The sequence below is a fragment of the Pantherophis guttatus genome, chromosome 2, assembly GCF_059756535.1.
Source record: "Pantherophis guttatus breed Tessera chromosome 2, ASM5975653v1, whole genome shotgun sequence".
NCBI lineage: Eukaryota > Metazoa > Chordata > Lepidosauria > Squamata > Colubridae > Pantherophis > Pantherophis guttatus.
The window spans coordinates 157,793,082-157,816,743 of record NC_142064.1 but is presented as its reverse complement, the minus strand read 5'-3'; the positions used below and the strand labels follow the sequence as shown (position 1 = coordinate 157,816,743).

The following is a 23,662-nucleotide window of genomic DNA, read 5'->3' as shown; positions in this document are numbered from 1 at the left end:
TCTATGATCAAGTTATTTTAGTGTAGAGGTCTGAGGTATGGAAAAAGAGCATTTGTTTCCAATAGCTTCTCCAACAGAGAGAGAAGCTTTTGCAGATGACATGCAGGGAAACCAAAGTAACATTAATGGGCCAATTCCAAAGAAATTCCAGAAACAGGAAACCAAAACTGCTCTTAAAGGCTGCTTCTTTCATACTAGTTTCAGTGTGTCTCTAGGATACAGAATGATAGCTCTTCTGCTCTTCTTTCATTAAATCAGTGTAGGAATAGAGTGCCAATTGGATCTAACTCTAACTTATGTCAAACCTTTGATTTGTTTGCTTTTGAGTGGTTTTTCAATGTTTTTACACTATCAGCTAAGACTAGGCTTTTCTTTCCCTTTGTCTTTCTTATTCTTTTGTTATCCTAAGTATTCCTGACTGGTAAACTAATAATATTTTAATTGTTCTAAACAGGGCAGCTGGAATTCTGAAATGAAAACAAAACATAGAAAATGTGTAGCATTAAATAGCACTAACAACAGGTTTATAGGTTCTCTGCAGTTTCACTCTGAATTGCTGTTGCTCTTCTTTGTGTGTATGTGTAAGGCTACACAAGCAGTCCCCAGGTTCAGAAAGTAAGGACTATCTCCGAATACAAACAGGCTGCCTATTGCTAAAAATGGCAGACGGTGGTCTTCCTTCCTTGAGCTGATGAAGTGCTGAATCCATGCAATGCTTTCAGGAACCACTGAAGCTGTGCATTTTTAATATATAAGCCTGTTTTCAGCCATTTTCAACAGTTCCTGAAAGCATTTTGCAGCTTCAGCAGTTCATCAGCTCAAGGAAGGACAATGTCACCCCCCTTTTTTTAGTAACAGGCTGTCCGTTTGTTAAGTACAAGTTCCGACTTCCATACAAGTTTGAGTTAAAGACGGCGTTAGGGACAGAAGTCATTCTTAACCTGGGGACTGTCTGTATACACATAGCCAAAGCTAGGGTTCTCATGTAGCTGTTTGTTACCTTTATCTGTTTGATCTCATATTGGATGCGTTTGATGGGGTTTCCATAGATGTCATTCCCAGAGTCCACCTCTTTTTCAGAGACAGCCTTTGCTCTGATCACTGAAATACAAAGAGACAAAAGACGTTGGAAAGATGCAATGCCAATGATGAATCCAACCATTCCAAAGCAGAATACAAATAATGTAACCATAAGTCTCACTCTTCTTCCTTCTCCTTATAGTACTCGGCAGCTATTCTTACAAGCAAAACCTGGGGTTATTAATCCTGGGGAGAGTTTCTGTTGCATGCTGCTAACAAAAAAGCCTTTTGCCCTTTTCTGCTCTTTCCTTTCTGCAGTTCTTTGATTATAGACTCCTTCAAGCTTGCAACAATATTTGAAATGCCACCTTGTTCTATTTATTTCAGAGATAAGGATAATGTCTGCATTATCTGCAAGCAGCCTCCAGGAACAAAGAAGATTACTTTAACTAAAATGTGCTGCTGTAAGAATACTGATACGAGAAACAGAGGTTAATAGCTTTTCTTGTCAAATGGATTTGCTATTAAAACTCAGGTCTCTTCATCCATAATGAAGCCAAACACATTGAGACTCGACTCAGATGAAAATATTTTGCATTCAGACTCTTCGTACATAAAATCTTCAGGCTATTGTGGATTTGGGGTGGGAAGAAGGAGAGAGTTTGATTTCAGTAAAGGGAAGAGGTGAAAAGCAGGAAAGAAGATACCTTTTATTCAAAGACTATCAGGCTATCATACTAGGCTGAGACCAAGCAAGACTGCACTCACTTCCACACTTGGACTGGTTTATCGTGTCTTATTTTCTTAATAAGTTTGTTAAAAACCACAATTAGCTTTGTTTGCACAAGAAACTAAGCCATTAGCAATCTCAGTTGTGCATAGCAGGCATGGACTGAAATCAGCTTGGGGTCTCCTGGTAATATTTAAGAGTATAGGTAGTCCTCAACTTACAACCACTATTGAGCCTCAAATTTCCATTGTTAAACAAAACAGTTGTTAAGTGAATCATGTCTCATTTTACAACCTTTTTGCCATGGTTGTTAAGCAAATCACTATAGTTGTTAAATGAATCATGTGGTCATTAAGCGAAACTGGCTTCCCCCATTGACTTTGCTTCTCAGAAGCTCCTTAGGAAGATTGCAAACGACAACCCTGGGATGCTGCAACTATCAGACATATGCCAAGCACCCAAAATTTGATCACATAACTGTGGAGATGCCGCAATGATGATAAGTATGAGTACAGAGGTAACAAGTCATTTTTTTCAGTGCCATTGTAACTTTGGTCATTAAACAGATGGTTGTTATGTCAAGGGCCACCTGTAATTCCTGTTTTTAAACTGCCTAACAGTTCTAACAACTAAGCCAGTTTGTTGTTTGTTTCATCTAAACTATCCATTGAGAAAGTTAACAAAAAATTGGCTTTTTGTATGAAAGGATTGTGATCTCATTCAGCTGAGCTGCTGAAAACCATTTGTTAAGCTCAGAATTCACTCAAAGGCATCTTATTTATTTTAAGCTAAATTTTGTATCTGGATACAGTGGGGCCTTAGAACTAAACAACATAAAACACTGATGAGATTTACCTCTGCTGAAATCTGTCTCAGACCACCTATGGTTCATAATAGAAACTTTTTTTGCTTTGAGTTCCAATTATATTACTGGATTTATAAGCTCAACCACTCAGCTCATAAAATAGCAAAACGATGATCTAAGATGAAACCAAATCTTGCTGTGCAACATTGTAAGAGCAGTGATTGGCAGTTTTCCCCTGGCTGAAATCTGAATGCCACCAACTGTGTGCAAAGCTGTCACCAACTCCCATATAGAACACATTTCAGACAATCCCAACAAGATATTCCAGCTAATCATTTTCCCCTTACAAAGATTGTTGACCTATTATCCTAACAATGGTTAAATTGCAATGGTTTCTCTGTATTAACTGCAAAGTTGTGGCTGACAGGATTTGCACAGCTCAGATGCTGCCTATGTATAAGGATTCTTGGGCCTGGAGTTGAAAATAAGAGTTAGGCCTGAGTGACGTTGTGAAATGCTGTCAGGTACATGGTGGCCTAGAGGTTAAGATTCTGGACTCGTCAACAAGAAGGTTGGCAGTTCGAGATCCAAGTATCTTGTGACAGGGTGAGCTCCCGTTCTTGACCCAGTTCCTGCCAACCTAGCAGTTTGAAAGCATGCAAATGAAAGTAGATAAATAGGTACCATTTCAGTGGGAGGGTAATGACTTTCCATTCAGCATATATATTCATGCTGGCACATGACTACAGAAACATCTTTGGACAAGGCTGGCTCCCTCAACTAAGAAACGAGATGAGCATCGCCCCCTAGATTCGGACACAACTGGACAGAAGAAATCTTTAGCTTTTTCTTTTTTTTTAAACACACACATAACTTTCAAAGTTACTGATAATTTATCTATTGGCCACTAGGTGGCATGAAATAACTATGGTAGTTTTTTCTGTATGTCCCGAGTGCAGAGATGCTGGATCAGTGTGAGCTTTATGCTGTATGCCTAGGGCTAGGCCATCTCCATACCAGTAAACATTCTATGATGGAATTGATTTTTTTTTTTAAAGAACGTTCCATGTGTAGAGGAACTGAAAAGCCAGGGCCATTGGGAAGGGAATTCCCAGTTGCTCAGGCCACATACCGTAAGTTAAAGAGGGGAACCTTTTCAACCATCCTTTCAATTACATACATTAAATTAGAGATAGGCTCATCAATTTCAGGGCTTCAGCACCCTCTAAATCAGGGGAGTCAAATTCACGGTGTCATGTGATATATCTGGACTATTTTCCCCTTTGCTAAACGGCGTGGGCGTGGCCAGCACGTGACGCATCCGACCCAGGGGCCAGGAGTTTGTCAGCCCTGCTCTAAATTGTTTTTTCTCCAACTTAGCAATTTTAAGATGCGTGGACTCCACCTATCATGAATTCCGAGAGTTGAAGTGTGAGATTGCCAAGTTGGAGAAATATTGCTCTAAATCAAGTAACCAATCACCAGCTTTAAAAGCGGAGGGGAGGAAGCAGCTGCACTTCAAGGCTCCCTTGCAGAAAAATGGTACTGCAGAACATCCAAGTCCGGTGATCCTGATGGAAAGGGGTGGTTCACAGCAGGTCTAGTGGGCCAACTGTAGCCCAGTAGATCACTGGCCCCAATCGTAATCACATTATCTCAAGCCTCCTTCTCTATGGGGCATGGATTCTCCATACAGATTTGGATCAGTTTTGGCTTGTCTCAACAGCAGAATGCGTGAAAGAGAGACATATCCTCAGCAAATGGTAGTGGTGCATCTTTGAACCACAGTAAGGAGGTTATGTGGATCAGTCTTTCCACACATTAACCGCCAACAGACTTAACCACTAACCACAGACTGAAGACCATATAAGTAGAAGCTAATCAGGTATACCACACCTAATCCATAAAAAGCACAACTATTCATACACTGAAACTCCCAAAACAATCCAATCACTGGGTATAGGATGTGTCAATATAGAAATGCTGTATATTGCATAATACTTAAAATTGTTTGAGGAAAAAAGCTCTTTCCCTTATTTCTCTGCTGTAAATGAAGATTAACAGTTGAGGCTTCTTCTTTAATGTCTCTGGCCACTTTTTGGGGGGGGGCAGGGGGGCATGGGGGCTTAATTTAGCACAGCCATCCTTTTGTCTTTTCTATCATTTTCTCTTGCAATTATAAGGGAGACAGGTTTTAAAATACACTCCTAGGTGTCAGAAGCTGAATTATAGATAACTGTAGTAGTGTTTTGTAGAAAATTATATTGTAATTTTTCAGTTTCATCAGCAGGAACTCACAAAATCCTATAGTGACAAATTCCACTGTTCAACTGTTCAACGTGCTAAGCCTGGTGTTTTTCATACACATGTTGCCAACCAGTTTAATTAGGCCTACATTCCAGAAGAGCAGCTTATGTGAACTTGTTGCAGGCAGCAAAAACAACGGAGACCCTTGGCATCATAAACACCGCTTCAGCTTTCATGAAGTCAAGAGTCTGCTTTGTCAAATATGCTGCCACAATATCTTGGTTAGTCTTCAGTATACCACAGAACTTCGCTAGTTTTACTGGATATAGAAGGTTTGTATGTCTGTGTGTGTGTTAAGCTTGACAGATTTTCCATGCACTGTTAAAAACAGTACAAAACTGACTCAGCATTCCCACTTAGAAATAAATTTTCCATATATAGCTGTTTTATTGAAAACTAAATGTTTGGTCCAGCTAGGGTAGTAATGATTCAATGTGCACATTCCACTAAGCCAAAAGGTGGTTTGGTTTTGGCTTAGTGTTTGTGTAAATCTAGCCTTCTGATTTGTCAACCAGTTATGATGATTTAATACAATATGTGAGGACCAGCAAATTATTGTTGAAATCCAACCATAGTTTAACATAAAATGTGAACCCAACCACTGTCTACTTTAACTGAAGTAATTCTCCAGAGCTTTAGGCAGGGATTATTTCCAGCCCCCTCATTCATGATAGGAAATATCACATAGAAGCAAAATATATACGTACCTATAGCTGAACAATAGTTCATTTTCACTATGATTGCCCAGAAGATTCTAATATAGTTCTAATTAGGCGATTTGCAATTTCCAAAGTTTACTCTTAATATTATGCTCTGGCTTACTTAATCTTACTAAGTCTTGGCAATGCTGGTTGCTCCTATATATTGCCAAGGATGTTTAGTATCCTGTCAACATTCAAAAATATCTGCTTTCCTCTCCCTTGCTGATACATTGGTGAGAAAGTGGTGTCCAAAATGGAGAAAGGTGATAGGTATATAAAGGAACTCGGGGAAATGAAGAGGTTGCGCAGAGGGCACACAACAGAAGACAAAGGGCTGCACAGAGGCTAGCTGATGAGCAGGGTAGGGGTCAGGTGAACACTTGTCAACAATACCCAAACACACTTCCTTCCTCCCCACCAAAAGCAGGCCATCTAAAATTGCCTCTAAGAGAATACACAGATGACAAAGCATTACAGATTTTATACACCTTGATATGGGACAGGGTTGATTTAAGGAGGAAAAGATGACTTTAAAACCAGTACATCTAATTCTTGGGTCACATCTACTCCTATCTTTGTGGTTTAGAGAATCTGCATGACATACTGTTCCATATCCCCATGATCCAGTTAGGTACATATAAAATGGAAAAAAGGTAACTGAGATGAGGAATATTTCATTTGCTCACAGCTTCTGAAAACATTTTCTCAAGTGTAAGTACAAGGGCAGTTTTTTTCAAAAGAGAGTTTGCTTTAGTTTCAGTCAGGGTGGATAAAAATCAATGATTTTTTTAAAAAAAATCAAAAAAATCAGATTTTTTTTATTTAAATCGGATTTTTTTGATTTTTATCGAATTTATTTTAATAAAAAACTTTTGGGGTAAAAATCTATCGTAAGATAGTTTTTCTATTTAAGATACATAAATAATTTAGTTTATTCAGCATGAAATGGAGCTTAGTTATGTAGCATGAGGCTGTATATTCTGCAACACTGGGACTATCGGTGAGTCAACAGTGGGTCAAAGGAGTAGCAGAGATGACAGTTGCTCTTTAAAAATTATGATTTAAATCGAGTTGATTTAAATCAAGCCTTTTTACTAGTGATTTAAATCATGATTTAAATTGTGATTTAAATCAACTCGATTTAAATCAAATCCACCCTGGTTTCAGTAAAATCCTTGATGACTAGTTGGAATTTATTTGTGGTCTAAAATGCAACTTGTAGGCTTCCTGTTGGTCACTCAATGAATCACATCCACTGGATACTTTCCACATTAAAGGCACTTACAAATAAGCTAGTACTTACATGCATGCATTGTCCTATTGAAAATATTATTTTATTAAACTGCTCAATTTGGAATTAAATTATCCCTTATAGCAGGATCTTGAAAATCAGTTTCAGGTTAATAGTTCTCAGGGATTTCTTCTGCATTTATTACTAGCTATGTGTTTCAAGCATTCTATAGCAGGGAGGAAGGTAACTTTGATAGAAACGTGCACAATCCATTACCAGAACAAGGGGGTAAAAGAAATCACAAATCCACAAAAAAAAATGCAAGAGGCTTAAACAGACACATTTCCAATTTACAGAAATTATGAAGGGAGAGATGATACAGCACAAGCAGACTTGCAAGGTTCTGAAATTATATCAATTCCTGATAAAAGTAGTTTTAGCCTTCTTTTGAAGTTGATTTCCTGGCCTGGTTAATCTGGTGGTATCACCTAAGAAAAATATACTTCCCAGTTTTAGGGCTCTAGAGTAGAACTACACATCTGGTACAGCCATCATCAACTGTAGTTCAGAGCCCCATTTCTCCCCCCCCCCGCCCCCCGCCCCTTTCTGTCTCTTGAAACTGCCTGTGGCCTGACTTGGATGCCTTTGGTCTGGCTGAGACAACTGTGTGACAGCAGCTGAATTTTTAGGCCTAGCTAATAGCTATGGCTCCAGGCTTTTCCACTCACGTGCCACTGAATCACTGTCAAAAAATGCAACCTCGTAGAAAGAAGATTTCTGTGCTGAACAGAGTGGCTTTGTAGAAGGGAATTTGCTGCTTTGGGTTTTCTTAGCCAAGTTCTGAGGGAGGAGGCTGGGAGGAAGGAGGCAGAAAGAAATGGGAGAGAGGCAGAGAGAGGATTGAGGAGCATATATATTTGATTCCTATATACAGTGCATTCAGAAAGTATTCAGACCCCTTCACTTTTGTCAATTTTGTTATGCTGCAGCCCGATTTGTTGAAATTCATTTTTTCCCCCATTAATCTACACTCAGTACCCCATAATGACAAAGTGAAAATAGAATTTTAGAAATGTCTATAAATTTATTAAAAAGAAAAAACTGAAATATCACATTGGCCTAAGTATTCAGTCCCTTCACTCAATACTTTGCTGAAGCACCTTTGGCAGCAATTACAGCCTCGAGTCTTTTTGGGTATGACGTGACAAGCTTTGCACACCTGGATTGGGGGATTTTCTGCCCGTCTTTCTTGCAAATCCTCTCAAGGTCAGTCAGGTTGGATGGCGACCATCAGTGAACAGCCATTTTCAGGTCCCTCCAAAGATGTTCTATAGGGTTCAAGTCAGGGCTCTGGCTGGGCCACTCTAGGACATTCACAGAGTTGTCACTAAGCCACTCCTGTGTTGTCTTTGCTGTGTACTTAGGATCGTTGTCATGTTGGAAAGTAAACCTTCAGCCCAGTCTGAGATCCCGAATGCCAAAGGTTTTCATTGAGGATATCTCTGTACTTTGCTCCATTCAGCTTTCCCTCAACTCTGACCAGTCTCCCAGTCCCTGCTGCTGAAAAACACCCTCACAGCACAATACTGCTACCATAATGCTTCACTTTTGGGATGGTATTGGACAAGTGATGAGCAGTGCCTGGTTTCCTCCAAACATAACATTTAGAACTGAGGCCAAACAGTTCAATCTTGGAAGAATCTTGTTCCTCACAGTCTGAGAGTCTTTCAGGTGCTTCTTTGCAAACTCCAAGTGTGCTTTTATGTGTTTTGCACTAGGAGAGGCATCTGTCTAGCCACTCTGCCACAATCCCAGATTGGTGGAAGGCTGCAATGATGGTTGTCCTTCTGGAACTCTTTCCCATCTCCACACATGACCTCTGGAGCTCAGTCATTGTGACCATAGGGTTCTTGGTCACCTCTCTTACTAAGGCCCTTCTCCAAGTTTGACTGGAAGAGAAGCTCTTGAAGAGTCCTGGTTGTACAAAACTTCTTCCATTTGAGAATTATGGAGGCCACTGTACTTTTAGGAATCTTCAGTGCAGCAGAAATTTTATTGTAGCTTTCCAATAATTGCCTTGCAATAATCCTGTCTCTGAGCTCTGCAGGCAGTTCCTTTGACCACATGGCTTTTGCTCTGCTACAATATACATTGTCAGCTGTGAGGCCTTCTATAGCGAGATGTATGCCTTTCCAAATCATGTTGAATCCATTTAATTTACCACAGATGGACTCCAATCAAGGTGTAGAAACATGAGAGCAACGATCAAGAGAAATGGGAGGCATCAGAGTTAAATTTCATGTGTTGTTGCAAAGGGTCTGAATACTTACTGTATGTCAACGTGATGTTTCAGTTTTTTTCTTTTTAATAAATTTACAGACATTTCTAAAATTCTGTTTTCACTTCGTTATTATGGGGTACTGAGTGTAGATTATTGAGAAAAAAATGAATTTCAATTGTAGAATCAGGCTGCAGCATAACAAAATTGACAAAAGTGAAGAGACTCTGAATACTTTCTGAATAAACTGTATACATTTTGTGCCACCATAAGAAAAGAAGATTCTTGGTTTTAAGGGGTGGTGGTTAATGCCTGATAAAGAAGGTTTCTATTTTCCCTATGGCTCATTATTTGCCAGCTAGATCATTATATAATGTTCTAGCTGGCAAACAGTATACAGTACATTTTGTTCCTAACAGGTGTAATAGTAGTTGCCATATTTCACTTGCAAGCAGCTGCAATAAAATATTGCCTATTTGGTTGGACTGACTCTTCACAACAAATGACCGCAGATTCCCACGGGGGTATTACACCAACTCAGAAGCTCAAGAAACTCAATTCTGCTTTTAGCACCTTGTAAAGATGGATCCCATCATTCTGCAGATCACATTTCAGTCATCATAGCAATAAAATCAAATGAATTGCCTTTGTGCAAGCTTTTACTTGATTTCAAGTAGGTCTGTGTCTTGAATAAGAAATTACAGTAACTTAACCCATTGAGAATGGAATTATTTAGCAACTTTAATTTTTGTCACCATAGATACCCTGAGGGTAGATGAGGTTACAGATCAAATTATGTGAATACAGCAGCCAGCAGGCTACCCAATCCCATCTTAATGAGCCCTTCATCACATGGCAGAAGAAATCCTTTATTGATCATCTATGTCCCACTTTGACACAGCAATGAAGGGACCAGACCGTGGCACTGAAATAGAGAGATCTATTGAAGCATAAGAATAAATATAACATAACAATCCACATATTATGAGGTAGCATGTTTTTTTCTGATTTCTACCTTTATTAAATGACTACCTTTAAGAGCTATGAGAAATACCTTAACCTAGATAAATATATCATTGCAACATACTGTATTGCTATATAAAATTATCTGAATAAACTGTGTTACCAATGAGAAATAGGCAAATGAGTCAAAGCCAAGATTTCAACAGTATGTGTACAAATGGGAAAAGCCAGCAGGGCTTTTCAAAACTGTAATATATTGGTAAATATAAAGACAGAGAACCTACAAAATACATATTAGGAACATGATCTCAGTTATAATTTACAGATCTGAAGTAATGGCATTGCAACATGTAATAATGATTAGGATTAAAGACATTCCATGTTACATATTCCAGACAAATTCCTACAGGAAAAATAGCAGAATGAAGTGATGTTTGCTAGTATAAGTTACACCAATGGCAATTTGGTACAGTGATGACTCAGCCGTCCTGAGGGATTCCATTAGCAATCAGTCCTCCCCATTTGGGTCTGTTCATACATCCAGTTACAGGTAGTCTTTGATTTACAACTATTTGTTTAGAGACCACTCAAAGTCACAACAGTACTGAAAAAAGTGATTCAAGTCCATTTTTCACACTTAATCACTTTGGTTTACACATCCCCATGGTCACATGATCAAAATTCAGGTGCTTGGCAACTGCCATGTATTTAAGACAGCTGCACTCTCCTGGGGTCATGTGATCACTACTTGTAATCTTCCCAGCTGGCTTTCAACAAGCAAAGTCAATGGGGGAACCCAGATTCTCTTGATGATTTCACTTAACAACTGCAGTTATTCACTTAACAATTGTGGGAAAAAGATTGTAAAATGAGGTGCAACTCACTTAACAACTGCCTCATTTAGCAACAGAATTGTTGAGCTCAATTGTGACTGTAAGTCAAGGGCTGGCTATATAACTTTCTTTTCACACAATGATCTATTAGCCTTTCCTTTCCCATCATCTTGTGTCTTCCTATCAGTCTGCTTGCCTGATTTTATTCACAATCCCTGAAATATGTTGCCAAGCAAATCAAGTCTCAGCAAGCATATTTATTACTCCATGGAGAATTCTGGCATTGCCTTAGAGACAGCATGTAATCAATACAATTGGCCTTGATGACATTTAAAGAGCTCAGTGGCCCCCTCCTCACAGCTTTATGGAAGTCAAACTGTATTCTTGCTCTCACAAAGCAGACTTTAATAGAATTTCTGTCATTCAAGAAATAATATATCTTGGGGGAGGAAAAGATAAATTCCCATGTTAGCAGAATTCCGCTTTCTACCAACAATATACCATTCCCCCACCTTTCAGTCATCTCCACCTTGTTTTATACATAAAACTGGGCTTAAACAAACAGGTGTTTCATCCCCTTGCCCCATCTCAGGCAAATATATTAAAGAACAATTGCAGTTGCAATTGGATTGAGATCAAAGGAAATTTAACAGGAAGCTTTCTTGTGTTCCTTTCAGAACTGAATCAGTGCATGGATGTGATGGAAGCAAGGATAGCTTGATTGGACGGTAGGCATTTGAGGCTGGAAAGGTATTTTGAATTGTATTGGTTAAAGGAGACTTAACTGAATATCCTATTCTTATTCCATCTCTTTCATTTATTTGGCTTGCTGTTCTATTCCCAAAATTTCTTTTTCTGTACTATGCTCAGCTGATGTACATCTTTGTATTATCCTCTCAGGCTGTGAAATGGAAGCCAGAATCTTCTAAATATGCCTCACCAAATTATTCACAGATACAGCAGCTCAGCTGGTAATACCTCTATGTTGTCCTTCCAATGTAGAGATATCACACTGGCAATTTAAGTCTTCCATCTGTTTCCTGTAGCTCCTCACACCTCCCATCACTCATCAGTTTCTTCTACATTATACACACTTGTACGCATTTATTCTAATATGAATGATAGGTCTTCCTTTACTGGCAGCAGCAGTCAAGATTTGCTATTACGTTTCTCTGTTTATGAGCTTGATTGCGTACTTAGATTATGCACATCTCTTTAGCCTTTCTGCAAGTCAAAGAATGGTCCCTCTCAAAAATTAATCTCACATCAGGAATCTGGCAGAGACTAATGATGACCAGCATTTGTGTTCTTATACATTTGCTTGATGTCCCTGTTCACTGCCGAAATATAACTACAATCAGGCCAGAGCAATTATACCTCCATTGCTCTTTGCTTTGTCCATTTCTGTTTGTTGTTCATTGTTGGCTAATTTGGATATTTCTCTACAGCACGCCCATCCACAAAAATTTGATTAAGCCTGGGTTGATGCAACTCACATTCCTAGCAGTTACCATAGCAAGGAACCCAATGGCCTCTCTGACTGTTTCTTTGGAGAAGTCCAAGGCTTTAACCTAAACCACTTGCAAGGGCTAAATAGGCAGCTTAAATAGCCAGGATGGAAGAACATCAGTCAGGTGCTTTTTTTGGATTAAAAACAACACAGTACAATCAGTACAATCCAAATTAGAACACTAGTGGCTATTCCTACTGCTTGTGGCAGTCCTACCAGCCTCTGAAATTTTCAAAAACAGGAGAGCTGGTTTTCTATTTTCCAGCTGCAAACAGAACCAGAAATGCAGAGTTGTTCTAAATGCATAGCTAACAAAGCTGTTTGTATTCAAGATTGTTTCCTAAGGACAATTTTTTAAAATAAAAATTCATCTCACAAGAGTACTCTCAACATCATTTTCTTCCAGATTACAATAGATTATTTTCTAGAGGAAGAAGCTGACACAGTTAAGCAAGCATAAAGCTAACCTAAATTTAAAGCACACAAATGGGCATTCTATTTTGTTGGACAATCCATATCAAGAACAGTCTCTCTCTCTATAGAATAATTTTAGACTTCTGAAAAATGAGATGACCATACCAGAAAGCGAGAGGGCGTGTCAGACAAGTTCCCTCCTGCTTTTGACTCCAACCGCACCCATTGCTTTCTTCAAACTGCCCTCAACAGAATATAAGATGCTCCATTTTTGCTTTACAATTCATCACAACCTTACTTCTTGCAGGTAGAACTTACTTTAAGCAAACTTCAGCTCTTCCCATCACTGCTCACATTTGAAAACCACCCACCTTCCTTACATAGGCATGCCTGAACAGAAAACTGAATTAAATGAAATATTCATTAAATGAAATATTTCAATTTAATCTTTCAGCATTCTCAGCCAAAAAGGAAATGATGCTGGTTCAATTAACACATCCTACACACTATCTGGTTTTGGTTTAACATGATGTTTGAATGTAGTCCCTGTTTTAATAACTATTAGGACATAAAATCAGTTTTCAAATCCCCTCTCCTTTCAACATCCACCCTCTCTTATTTCCCATCCAGATCTTCTCCACAGAGACAATCCATATGCTGTGTTAAATACATATTGTGGCTTTGTATTTTTTAGCCATTAAAGAGTAACTAGGAGTTTACCTCATAATCACAGAATTTGCTATTTGGCACAAGAAGGAACTTACTCCTGGCACCAGTCCTAACTTTTCTCGCACACCAGAATAGCATCTGGGAGAAAACACCCCTGCTCTGACACCATAGTCCTAAATCCTTGTGTAGGGAAGAACTACCACCCTTGCTACCCACATGTTTGGGACAGACAAAATGGCCAACTTTATGTTTAGTGTAACATTGTCAGTTCTCACATAAGAAAAGAGAAAGTCTCCTCTAAATTGAGCTTAACATCTGGTGATCTGAAACATATCCATGAATTTTTTTTTTGGCAACCAGTGACAGATTGGAGGCATTCATAAATTTATGGATTTCATGAACTCATTCAAGATACTATAAAGTGATGGAAAATGCCAAGGGCTGCCTTGGTTAACCTTGAAAAAAAATAACCTGAATTAGGACTAAAGCCCACAAAATGCCAGGATTGTAGGCTACACTGGGAAGTTAAAAAATAAGAAGGAAATTGAAAAGAAGAAATTAATGGTAAACTATTTCTGTATTGCCAATAATGAAATTACGCCATTTCCATGAAATCACCAGGAATCAAGGTCTTTTTTATCTTCCTAGTTTTTTGACTTATACACTTAAGTATTGTCATCCCCTAAATCACTGACATCCCCTAAATTCTTCTGAAGATGTTACCTATCTAGCCTGGTAATGAAATGTTCAAAAACCAACCCACAAGCTCAGAGAATGAACCTTCACCCTCAACTAACTATTGTGACATAATAGGGTGCTTATATGTATGTTCTTAAAAAGAACAATACTGTATTTTTATTCTTACTATAATTAAGATTTTCAATGTAGTCATTTTCAATATTCTGAAAATATTTTCTGGGCTTTTGTTTTGTTTTGTTTTGTTTTACTTTGTTCCCAATTCAACATATAGTTTATTCTAAGGTAGCCACTGAGATTTACTATGAATCTTCTATTTTTTTTCTAGGAATTTAAGTTAGGATAAAGTAGACTGAAATAAAGTAAATAGGGTAGTAAGCAATGCAGCATATTTTACTTATATGTGTATATGTGTGTGAGAGACAGAGAGAAATGAAGAAAAAAAGAAAAAAGAAAAATATATATAAAAAAGGCAGTTCAAAAAGAATCAAAGATGGCAATACTAAATGCTCATTTGGAAAGGAACATCACCTTCATTTTCCTTGCAATCACCTGATAACATCCAGAAATATTTTTCAAAGAGACAGGCCAATATTTCATTTGGTATAGCAATCAGAATGCCCAATGGCTTGGGAAAGATGATTTCATCTTACAAATCATTCCACATTTGGAACATTTCCATTTTTCTAAATAGACTTCTTGCATCCAGAGTAGAGATCTGTGTGGCTGTTAACCGCACAACTGCCTTATAGCCCCAAAATCTATCTTCTGAAGAGTCCTACATCAAGTATTCAAACATTAATGATTGAAGATTGGCTCTAAAAATTCTGATCACTGGCCTGGGGATATTCCAGAAGAAGAATCTGGAGAAATATGTCAACACATATATGCATCCACCCCTTGGTACCTATGATAAAGAACCCTAGTTATTTTATAGTACACTCTTAGATCGACTCAATTTATTCATCATCTTTCCAGCACCCAAGGGAGGGTCATCATCGATTAGAAAAATGTTAACAGATCAATTAATGACTCTCAGGTTGAATTAGCACCTAGTATTTACACTGCCCAGAAGAATGTGAAGTCTCAACTGAAGGGGTGGAACTCAACTGAACACTGTGGATGTGGAGCTTTGGTACCGAGAATGAAAGTGTGTGTATCCATGCATGTACGAGTGTACACATACACACACACACACACACACACACACACACACACACACACACACGGGCAAAGATAAACTCCTAAAAATCTCAACCTCTCAGCACTTTCAATTGCTGCTAAGTAGGTCTCAGTTCATAATTCTGGCATAATTCTGATTTACAAAATCATATCCAACCTTAGCTGTTCTTACCTCTCTCCTCTATATATATTGAGCATATTTGCCTTTTCCTTTTTTGCAAGCATTGTCTGTGTATATTCATCCCTTATCTAATTACTTTTAAAACATCAAAATAAAAGTTATTTGAAAAGGAAAAAAGAGTTATTTGAACAAAGGAATATTTTCAGAAGAACATGAAGCCAGCCCATTAGTGCTGGCCAAGGTAGGCTCTACTTTGTAAATTTTAAAACAGGTGGAAAGGGAGAGGGTTGAAGGAATTAGGGCTTGATCCTACAAAAGAAAGGTAAAGGAATTATGCTTGTCTCAGTGTGATGCTTTAATCCTGAATGTATACTACCAAAATCACGTGCATTATCAATTTATAAGCAAAGTTATGGTTCAGATGGGATCTGGATTCCTTATATCGCATGCTGATCTGATGTAACAGACATGGGATGGGGGAGGGGGGGGCTTTCCTGTGTGACACTTAGAAGAGTCATGGGAAAAGAAGCTATCATCTAACAGTCATCAGGTATCCAATATTATTCATAGCAGGCTGCTGCCAGAGACTCAAGATCTGTAGGATAGTTCAATGGGATCGGGCTGATTGCAGTTGTACAAAGGTTCCTGTGGACTTTTGTGGCTGCATGGCACAAAACAATGCAAATAAAAATAGCATAGTGTTGTGGCTGCTACAATAGAATCTGCAAACTGTACCACAATTCCATGCAATGGAATGTGAGTAAACCGACATCTGTTGTTTCTCCAAGGACCGTGTCAACCAAGAGAGCTTCCTGAGGGAAGTTAAAAGGAGCACAAATGTGCATATGGGTGTGCCTACATAAGCAAGGGGAGATGCCTAAGCACATCAAAAGAACCCCTCTGGCTTTTGACTTTTTTCCCATCTGGAAATGCCCCTAAAAGTTCATAAGCAGGGGACAAATGTCTCCAGCAGGAACTCATGTGGTTGCATGACTACCGTATTTAAATCCATCACCAGGGCCAATTCTACCATTATGGCAGAAAGAAGTAATCTCTCAGGTAGCATGTGATAGTGAAGAGAGCAACAATCTCCCCATTCCCTGTGGGTGCCCAAAGTAATATTTTCCCCTGCCCGTCATCTGCTGCTAATCTGAAATAACATTCAGGTGCCTATCCAGTTGCAGTGTGCAGGTGGAACAGCAAGATAAAGTATTTTCTTAACTGGGAGCAACAAAATGTTTTGATTGGATTGATTTTTAAATATAATCTTTTTTTAAGATTAAAAATCCAAGGTGTAAGAAACTATGGTGTATCTTATCTTAATCATCTTGGTGGCCATAATTTGATACCAGCTATGCTCTTCTTGCTCAAGCTAATTTCCTGCTTCAATATCTTTCTGATGAAATAGGAAAAAGAAGAGACCAGAAATTGATTTATAACTAGCTCATATATTTTTCTGTCCAGCGTTTGGTGATAAATCGTAGCTCAGTGGTACTACACACAGCCTTCAAAAGACTCTAGGTTCAAGTGTGCTGGGAAAGGAGTCTGTTTATAACCACCAAAATGCCAAACAATGTAGAGGACACTGGATTAGGTGGATCATCAATCTGATCTGATACAGCTTTCTGTGTTTCCTCTTCTAAAACTGCAGAAATCTGCAGAAAATCCCAAGCGTACCCAGAGGAAAAACATAATCAAAAACCAGCTCTGTTCTCTCTGAATAGGATGTGGGCTGAGGGTTTATTTTTCCTTACAGCAGAAATAATCAGAAGTCCTTCAGATACTTTGAGCTTTAATTCCATCAGTCCTGGCTATCAGAAGAAACTGGGGATTATAGCCCAATCATTACAAATGTAAGCATATAAGGCAGTGGTGGATTGCCCCCAGTTTGCACCGGTTCTATAGAACTGGTAGTAAAACTGGTGGGAGACTCTGCCCACTGACCCTGATGTCATCAAAATGCTTTGAACCAGTAGTAAAGGTTCCCCTGATATAAGGGAAAAGTGGAAGGCAAGTGATGAAACATACATTACAATGTCATGATGCAAGTCCTATGATGTCATACTTATGTCCAACATAGGGAGGCAAGAATTCATGGGCAGGTTTTGCACTATGATATTGTCACATGTGTGTCACTCTTCCGCCATTGTACCTATCTGTACCAATGATTGTAACGTTATCAATTGCCTACCTTCAGTAGATTAAAAATCCAAAAGCAGTGCATCCTCACGGAGGAAACCTAATTAGAGCTCTGTATGGACTATTGCCTGCAATAGATGGAGGCAAGAAATGTTGCTAAACTTCTAGTTGTGGAAAGAAAATAGTATTGCATAGGTCTTCAGTGTGTATTTCTTACTCCAAATCTGTCCTGCTCTGCTTGTCCTGCTCCCAGAAAACCTTGTTTTGAAGTGGCATACTCAATGTTTTATAATTGAGTCTGCTCTGTGTGTAGTATGTAAAACATGTCATGTTTTTAATCCAATGGATTCTTTCTCCTCATTCAAACCTTCTGCTAACACATAGACTACATACCAATATACCAACATCCTACTGAGAACTCTCCCCAACACACACTATTTATTCTGAAACATGACCAGTCCTTCTTTTTTTCCATTGAGCCACCTAGGTTTGGTTCTCGGATGTCTGTCAGATGTCTATTGTTTCTGTCACTACAGACAACTGCTACATCTCTGGGAAATCAACATGTTGTGTAGTCTACTGCCAAGTAGTTCTCTCCCCATCATTTTTCATACTGAATCTCCTATTATGACCTATATTTTCCTATGTGGTTCTACATCAAATAATTTCCCTCTGTAATACCTAAAGGATCCAGAATAATTATACTCCATTCTATGTTCAGGGAACCAGTGTTCTGAAATATTAATGAAGTTTGGAAAGAAACAAAGGAGTGAGTATTGTTAGTTAGTGTTTTGTGAAAACAATTATTTTACACTTTGGATTGAAAAGAACTCAGGGTTGAACAAAAACTAGAACTCAGTTCATCCCTGAGCTACAAATATTCTTCTCTATCGGTACAGCTTAGATTCCAGCTGTTAAAATTAAAACAGAAAAATATATTATTTAAAATAAAATTATTGATCAGTATGGATTCTCTCATATCTCGACCACACTGCTATCAAGCTGTTAACTTTCCTTTTTAAAACTTGTTCTGGCTGATTAAAAGCCAGACTGTGGTAGCCAATTTAAGTGATACTAGAAATAAGTGACTAGGGCAATCTGCAAAACTAAAGAGTCCTGTGCACAGTGGTGGGTTGCCCCCGGTTTGGACCGGTTCTGTAGAACCGTTAGTAAAACCGGAGGGAAGCTTCACCCACCGACCCCGATGTCATCAGAACGCTTCTGCGCATGCGGCCCCATTGAACTGGTAATAAAGGTAAGTAGAACCCACCCCTGCCTGTGCACATTAAATACTAACAGGATTATCACATCAGCAGCTATACACCTTGAATTTGACAAAGTAAGTAGGGTTTCACAAAGACTTGTAAAATCGAATTCTTCTACTGTTTAAGAGCCTATAAATCTTGAAATTGTGTTTGTGTGTGTATGTGTGTAATATGTGTGTTTGTGTGTCCATGCTGTTCCAAAAGATTAATACAGTGCTTCCCTGGAAAATTAAAATATGTAGTATAATTTCAAATTGCAAAAGCACAAGGGGCTCGGCAGGGCACCTTGGCTATAGACTTGTGGCATAGTTGATATTAACCCAAGAGAACTGCTCCTAGAAGGATTGTCTCAATATCCAAGAAAGTGCAAACAAGGATTTCAGCTAATTCTAAGAAACAGAAGGAAGTCTTTGCGGTTGAAAAAGTCACAAGACCCTAGTGCAAAAATTCTTTGACTCAGAAATTATCATGGACGGAAGAGACACTGGATACTAAAATGAAACTACAAACAATTGCTGCTGAGAGCAGCTACTCAGTTCCTGGAGACATTACAAAATTAAGGAAGGCAGCTTGGGCATACCAATTTTGCAAATGCTGACAGTCAGAATCAGTGAGACAGATAAGCTGCCCCACCAAAATATTTCCAAATCCCAACTGTAGAGCAAGGCCCAGAAAAATTAGGGCTGAGTTGTTTGCTTATTATGTTAAGGTTTAATAAAAGGAATTTCACAGGGAGAAAAAGATGAAACTGAAGCCCAACCCTGTCAGATCCAGTGTTTTCAATAGATTCCAAGCTTAGCAAATTGGGAAGAGAAAAAGACAATGTCAAAAAAGAAAGAGTAACAAGTGAAGGATGCAACCCAGCATGCCTGGTTTAAACCGGTAAAACAAGAGCCTCTCTCACCCTTAACTCGTTCATTCTTTCTTTCAAACTGCCAAGAAAAAGGGACATGATGATGATATCACAAGGCCTTGATTAAATCAACATGGAAACAAGGAGTGTGTTTTTTCTCATGAGGGCCTCGGCCATGCTGAGAAAGAATTAAATGGGCAACCAGTTCTTGAATCTCAGTTGCTTGGGAACCTTGTACAATTGTTCAGAAGCTAGGACAAGATGTAGGTTCAGAAATGCTCTCCCCCTTATTACTACTTCATATATTCAGGTTATGCCTTCACTTTGGTTTTGGGTTCCAAATGATAATCTGACTGCCTTTGGACCACTGGATCAGAATCCAAAGGTTAGGAAGGCAGAAGGAGATGGCTCTTAATTTTCTGATCCCAGGCCAAAGAAATTATCCCCAAACCAATTATAGGTTGTCCTCAATTTATGACCATTTATTTAACAATGGTTCAAAGTTAGAATGAAAAACTGGGTTGCGATCCATCCTTGAAGTTATAGCCATCGAATCACCCCACCCAGTCATGTGATCACAATTTGGGTGCTGGGCAACCAGCTTGCTTTTACAATGGTTGCCATTTCCCAGCCAGCTTCCAACAAGCAAAGTCATTTGAGGAAGCCAGATTCACTTAACAACCCTGTGATTCACTTACCAACCACTCAATTTGCTAACCAGCCACAGTAAAAATGGTTGTAAAATCAGGTCCAGTCACATAAGCACTCACTTAACAACCAAATCACTTAGTGACCAAAATTGCAGTCCCAATTGTGGCCATAAATCAAGGACTACTGTACCTCTTAAGTACTTTTTTTTGTTCCTGGGCAGATGGAGGCTGTCAAACACTGGGAATAAATTTTGGGTTCCTCAGGGTGATTTTACATCTGTCTTCAAATATTGCTACATTGCTCTGTGAACAACAGCTCTTACGTTTGATTTCCCCACCCTCACTCCCACCCCCTCCCACAAAAACTTTGAGCCTCTGGCTTGATTACCACACAGGAAGTATGTTGATGATGATGGAGCAAGCAAAAAGGCCACAGCTAAGGGACCAGTGGTTGCTGGAAGGCTGCTCAAAGCACTCATTAATGGGAAAAAAAGCTTTAATGACATACAACTAAAAGCAAAAAACACAGCAGAGTGAACATAGCAACACTTAAAACAGACTCCAGCTTCTCTTAGAAGAAAACCAAAAATGTTCTATCCCTGAGTCAGGAGTTTTAGGAGACTGTAAAGAGATTATATTTATATAATTTATATAGGGAATGGAAATCTGGTTCATTTCCACTACCACTTCACAGCTCTGGAGCTTTTTTATTCTTCTTTGCCTCACCGTGTCTGGTTTCTTTCTTTCCAAACCCTGGTTCTTTGAACCCCTATAATTCTGCTTTGCCCAACTTGGAAACAGTGAAGTGGCCCTTTTGGTTTGAGAATTCTGGGAAAATCCCAGGGTACAATAGGAGTATATGTGCATTTAGAGTTCAAGACAGAGAGGGACATGAGACGGCTGTATAAATTCAAAATAGAACTGTCCAGCAAGTGATTAGATCTAAGACACTGAGCTTGTCGGTCAGAAAGGTCGGCAGCTCAGCGGTTCGAATCCCTAGTACAGGTCTCCTGCATGAGCAGGGGGTTGGACTAGATGACCTCCAAGGTACCTTCCAACTCTTTTACTGTTATACCTCTGTTGCAAACGATTTGTGGGGTTTAGGGAAGGTTGGCTGCAACCTCTCATTCCAAAACTTAATGTTGCTTTTTCAAAGCCATACAGATCTAAAATCCTACCCCTCTAAGGGGGAATTCATTCTTTCCCCTTCTGGGTCAGAGAAGATGGCCCTATATGGTTCAAGCTTGCCTTTGTGAAGTTTTCGTTTTGCGGTCGTTTCTCTTCCAATTTCCACATACTTCCTCTTCTCCCCTCCCCTCCCCATTTCGAAGCTGTTCCATCAGAGTCTGGCAGCAGCCTACATTTTGCAGGCAGAAAGCCATCGCCAGAAATTAGGAATTTCAGTCCGCGGTTGTCTTTGTGCTTTCAAATGAATTCCTGTGGATCAGGTCAGCGAGCGCGCTAGAGCGAAAGGCGGGGAGGGAGAGAGAAAGGAAGCGAAATGCAAGGCAAAGCAGGGCCGGCACTTCGCTTTTTCTTTAATCTTGAGTAAGGTAGTTGGTTTTTTTAACCGAAGGGATCTACAGAACCAGCCCGAGGCCATTCAGACGCCCGCACTAACGACGGAAACTGCTGGTCGCTACCCAAGCAGGGGCCAAGCGGGAATCAACGTGCGGGCTCCCTTCCAGGTTTCTCCCAACGCGGCTCATTCCTTGCAGGATAAAGGGGTGGGGTTGTTTTGGCCGCTAACAAGTGAGTTTGCAGTAGGGGAGAAAAGGGGGCTGCCCGCGATAAGAGAAATGCGGGGTCGACCAAGCCACGAGAAAAGCCACTAGGGGAGCCGCAGAGAAGAGGAGGGCGGTCAGCCGTGTTTTTTCTTACCTACATCTGCATTGCAAAACGCCTGTTGCGGATGCACCGGGGAGCAGCTGCAGGCGTCGGCAAGGCGGTCCACCCTCCCCAGGAGCAAGACGGCCAGCGAGGCCAGGAGGCTCGGGAACGTAGCACTCATTTTGCGGAGCGGGTGGGAGGGAAGGCGGGCTGGCGGAGGGGGTGGCCGAGGCTTGACTGCTCACGGTTCCTGCCGCCTCATCCAGACAGGCGCGCGCGCGCGCCCCCGCTCAGTCCTCTGAGCACGGTATCTGTGGCGATTCCAGGGGGACGCGTGCCGCTTCCGCAGGGAGGCTGTCCTCAAAGTTTGCCTTGCCGTCGAGCCTGTCTCTCGGGATGGGGTGGAGAGCCTGGGGGGGAAAAAAAGGGTTCCCGCGGCTGGAAAAAAGAAAGCCGCCTCGCCGATAGCTCCTGCTTCTTGCCTTCTGGAGATGTTTTCTTCTCCGGGTTCCAGCCTAAGCCTGGCTTTTTAATGGGCTCCAGGGAATTGCGGCCCCTCCTCCTGGTGGCGCTGGGCCAAAACGGGCGGTTGGCCTGCTCCGATCAGTGTATGCGCTGCTTTTTCTTCCTTCGCCTCCGGTCCTGCGAGATTGGGTCTCGGCTACCTTTGCTTGACAGTTGCCCCCACCCTTCTCAGGCTGTATGCAATTCCCCACTTAAGAGCAGCCACTCTCCATGAGTCCGGCCGGCAACCGGGCTTTTATTTTTTACAGTAATTTTTGTCAGAATTATAATAGCAGTCGAGCTTAGAAGGAATGCAGTTATAGGAGGCGCACCCTGAAAAACCAAGGTTTTTCCTCCTCAAAACCAAGGTTAGAATTTGGCCTTTTCCCACTGAACTGACGGCACCGAGTCCATTGCTGTCCTGATCCAGGCTCTTAATTGGGACCTGCCTCCACCCAGACTTTGCTGTTTTAGAAGGCTAACCTTGGTCCAAGGTGCTAAAGAAGGCCTAGCTGCTATTAGCAAGACAGTCAACCTTAATAAATTCTTCAGAAATAAATGAACAGCTGCTGAAGAAAATAAACATCACTGTGAAGTCAGAGTACCAATCTACTGTACTCCGTTTATCAAGACTGAAATGTAGTCAATACACTACTAATTCCAGAGTCTTGGAAAAGGCATCCTCTATCTTTCTCCCAGCATTAATCTTAAAACAGAAGATGGCGTTTCTAGGCAACCTTAAGTTTTGGCATCAATGAGAAATCTGATTTTCAATAAATATGAAGTAAAGAACTTGAAGCTCAATACCAATCCATTCTTAGTCTTTGGAAGACTGTTTTTGACCAAAAGATTGTTTTTCCCAGGTTCTGAGTTTATTGGTTGAATGCCATTTCAGCCAGGTTCCTAACAAAAAAGAACCAAGTGTGCTCTTCTAAATATTCTTGAATATTTTAGAGCCAGA

At 40.0% G+C, this 23,662-nt stretch overlaps 1 protein-coding gene across 1 annotated transcript in view; it reads right to left on the bottom strand.

Moving 5' to 3' along the window:
• Positions 1-22,702, bottom strand: part of TIMP2 (TIMP metallopeptidase inhibitor 2) — a 30,215-nt gene extending 7,513 nt beyond the window's left edge. The window contains exons 1-2 of the mRNA XM_034412851.3: positions 22,249-22,702; positions 1,001-1,101 (exon numbers count right to left, since the gene is read on the bottom strand). Of these exons, the coding sequence (XP_034268742.2) occupies positions 1,001-1,101; positions 22,249-22,378 (231 nt within the window). The 5' untranslated portion in view covers positions 22,379-22,702. The remainder of the gene's footprint in view (positions 1-1,000; positions 1,102-22,248) is intronic.
• Between the last annotated feature and the right edge of the window lie 960 nt (positions 22,703-23,662).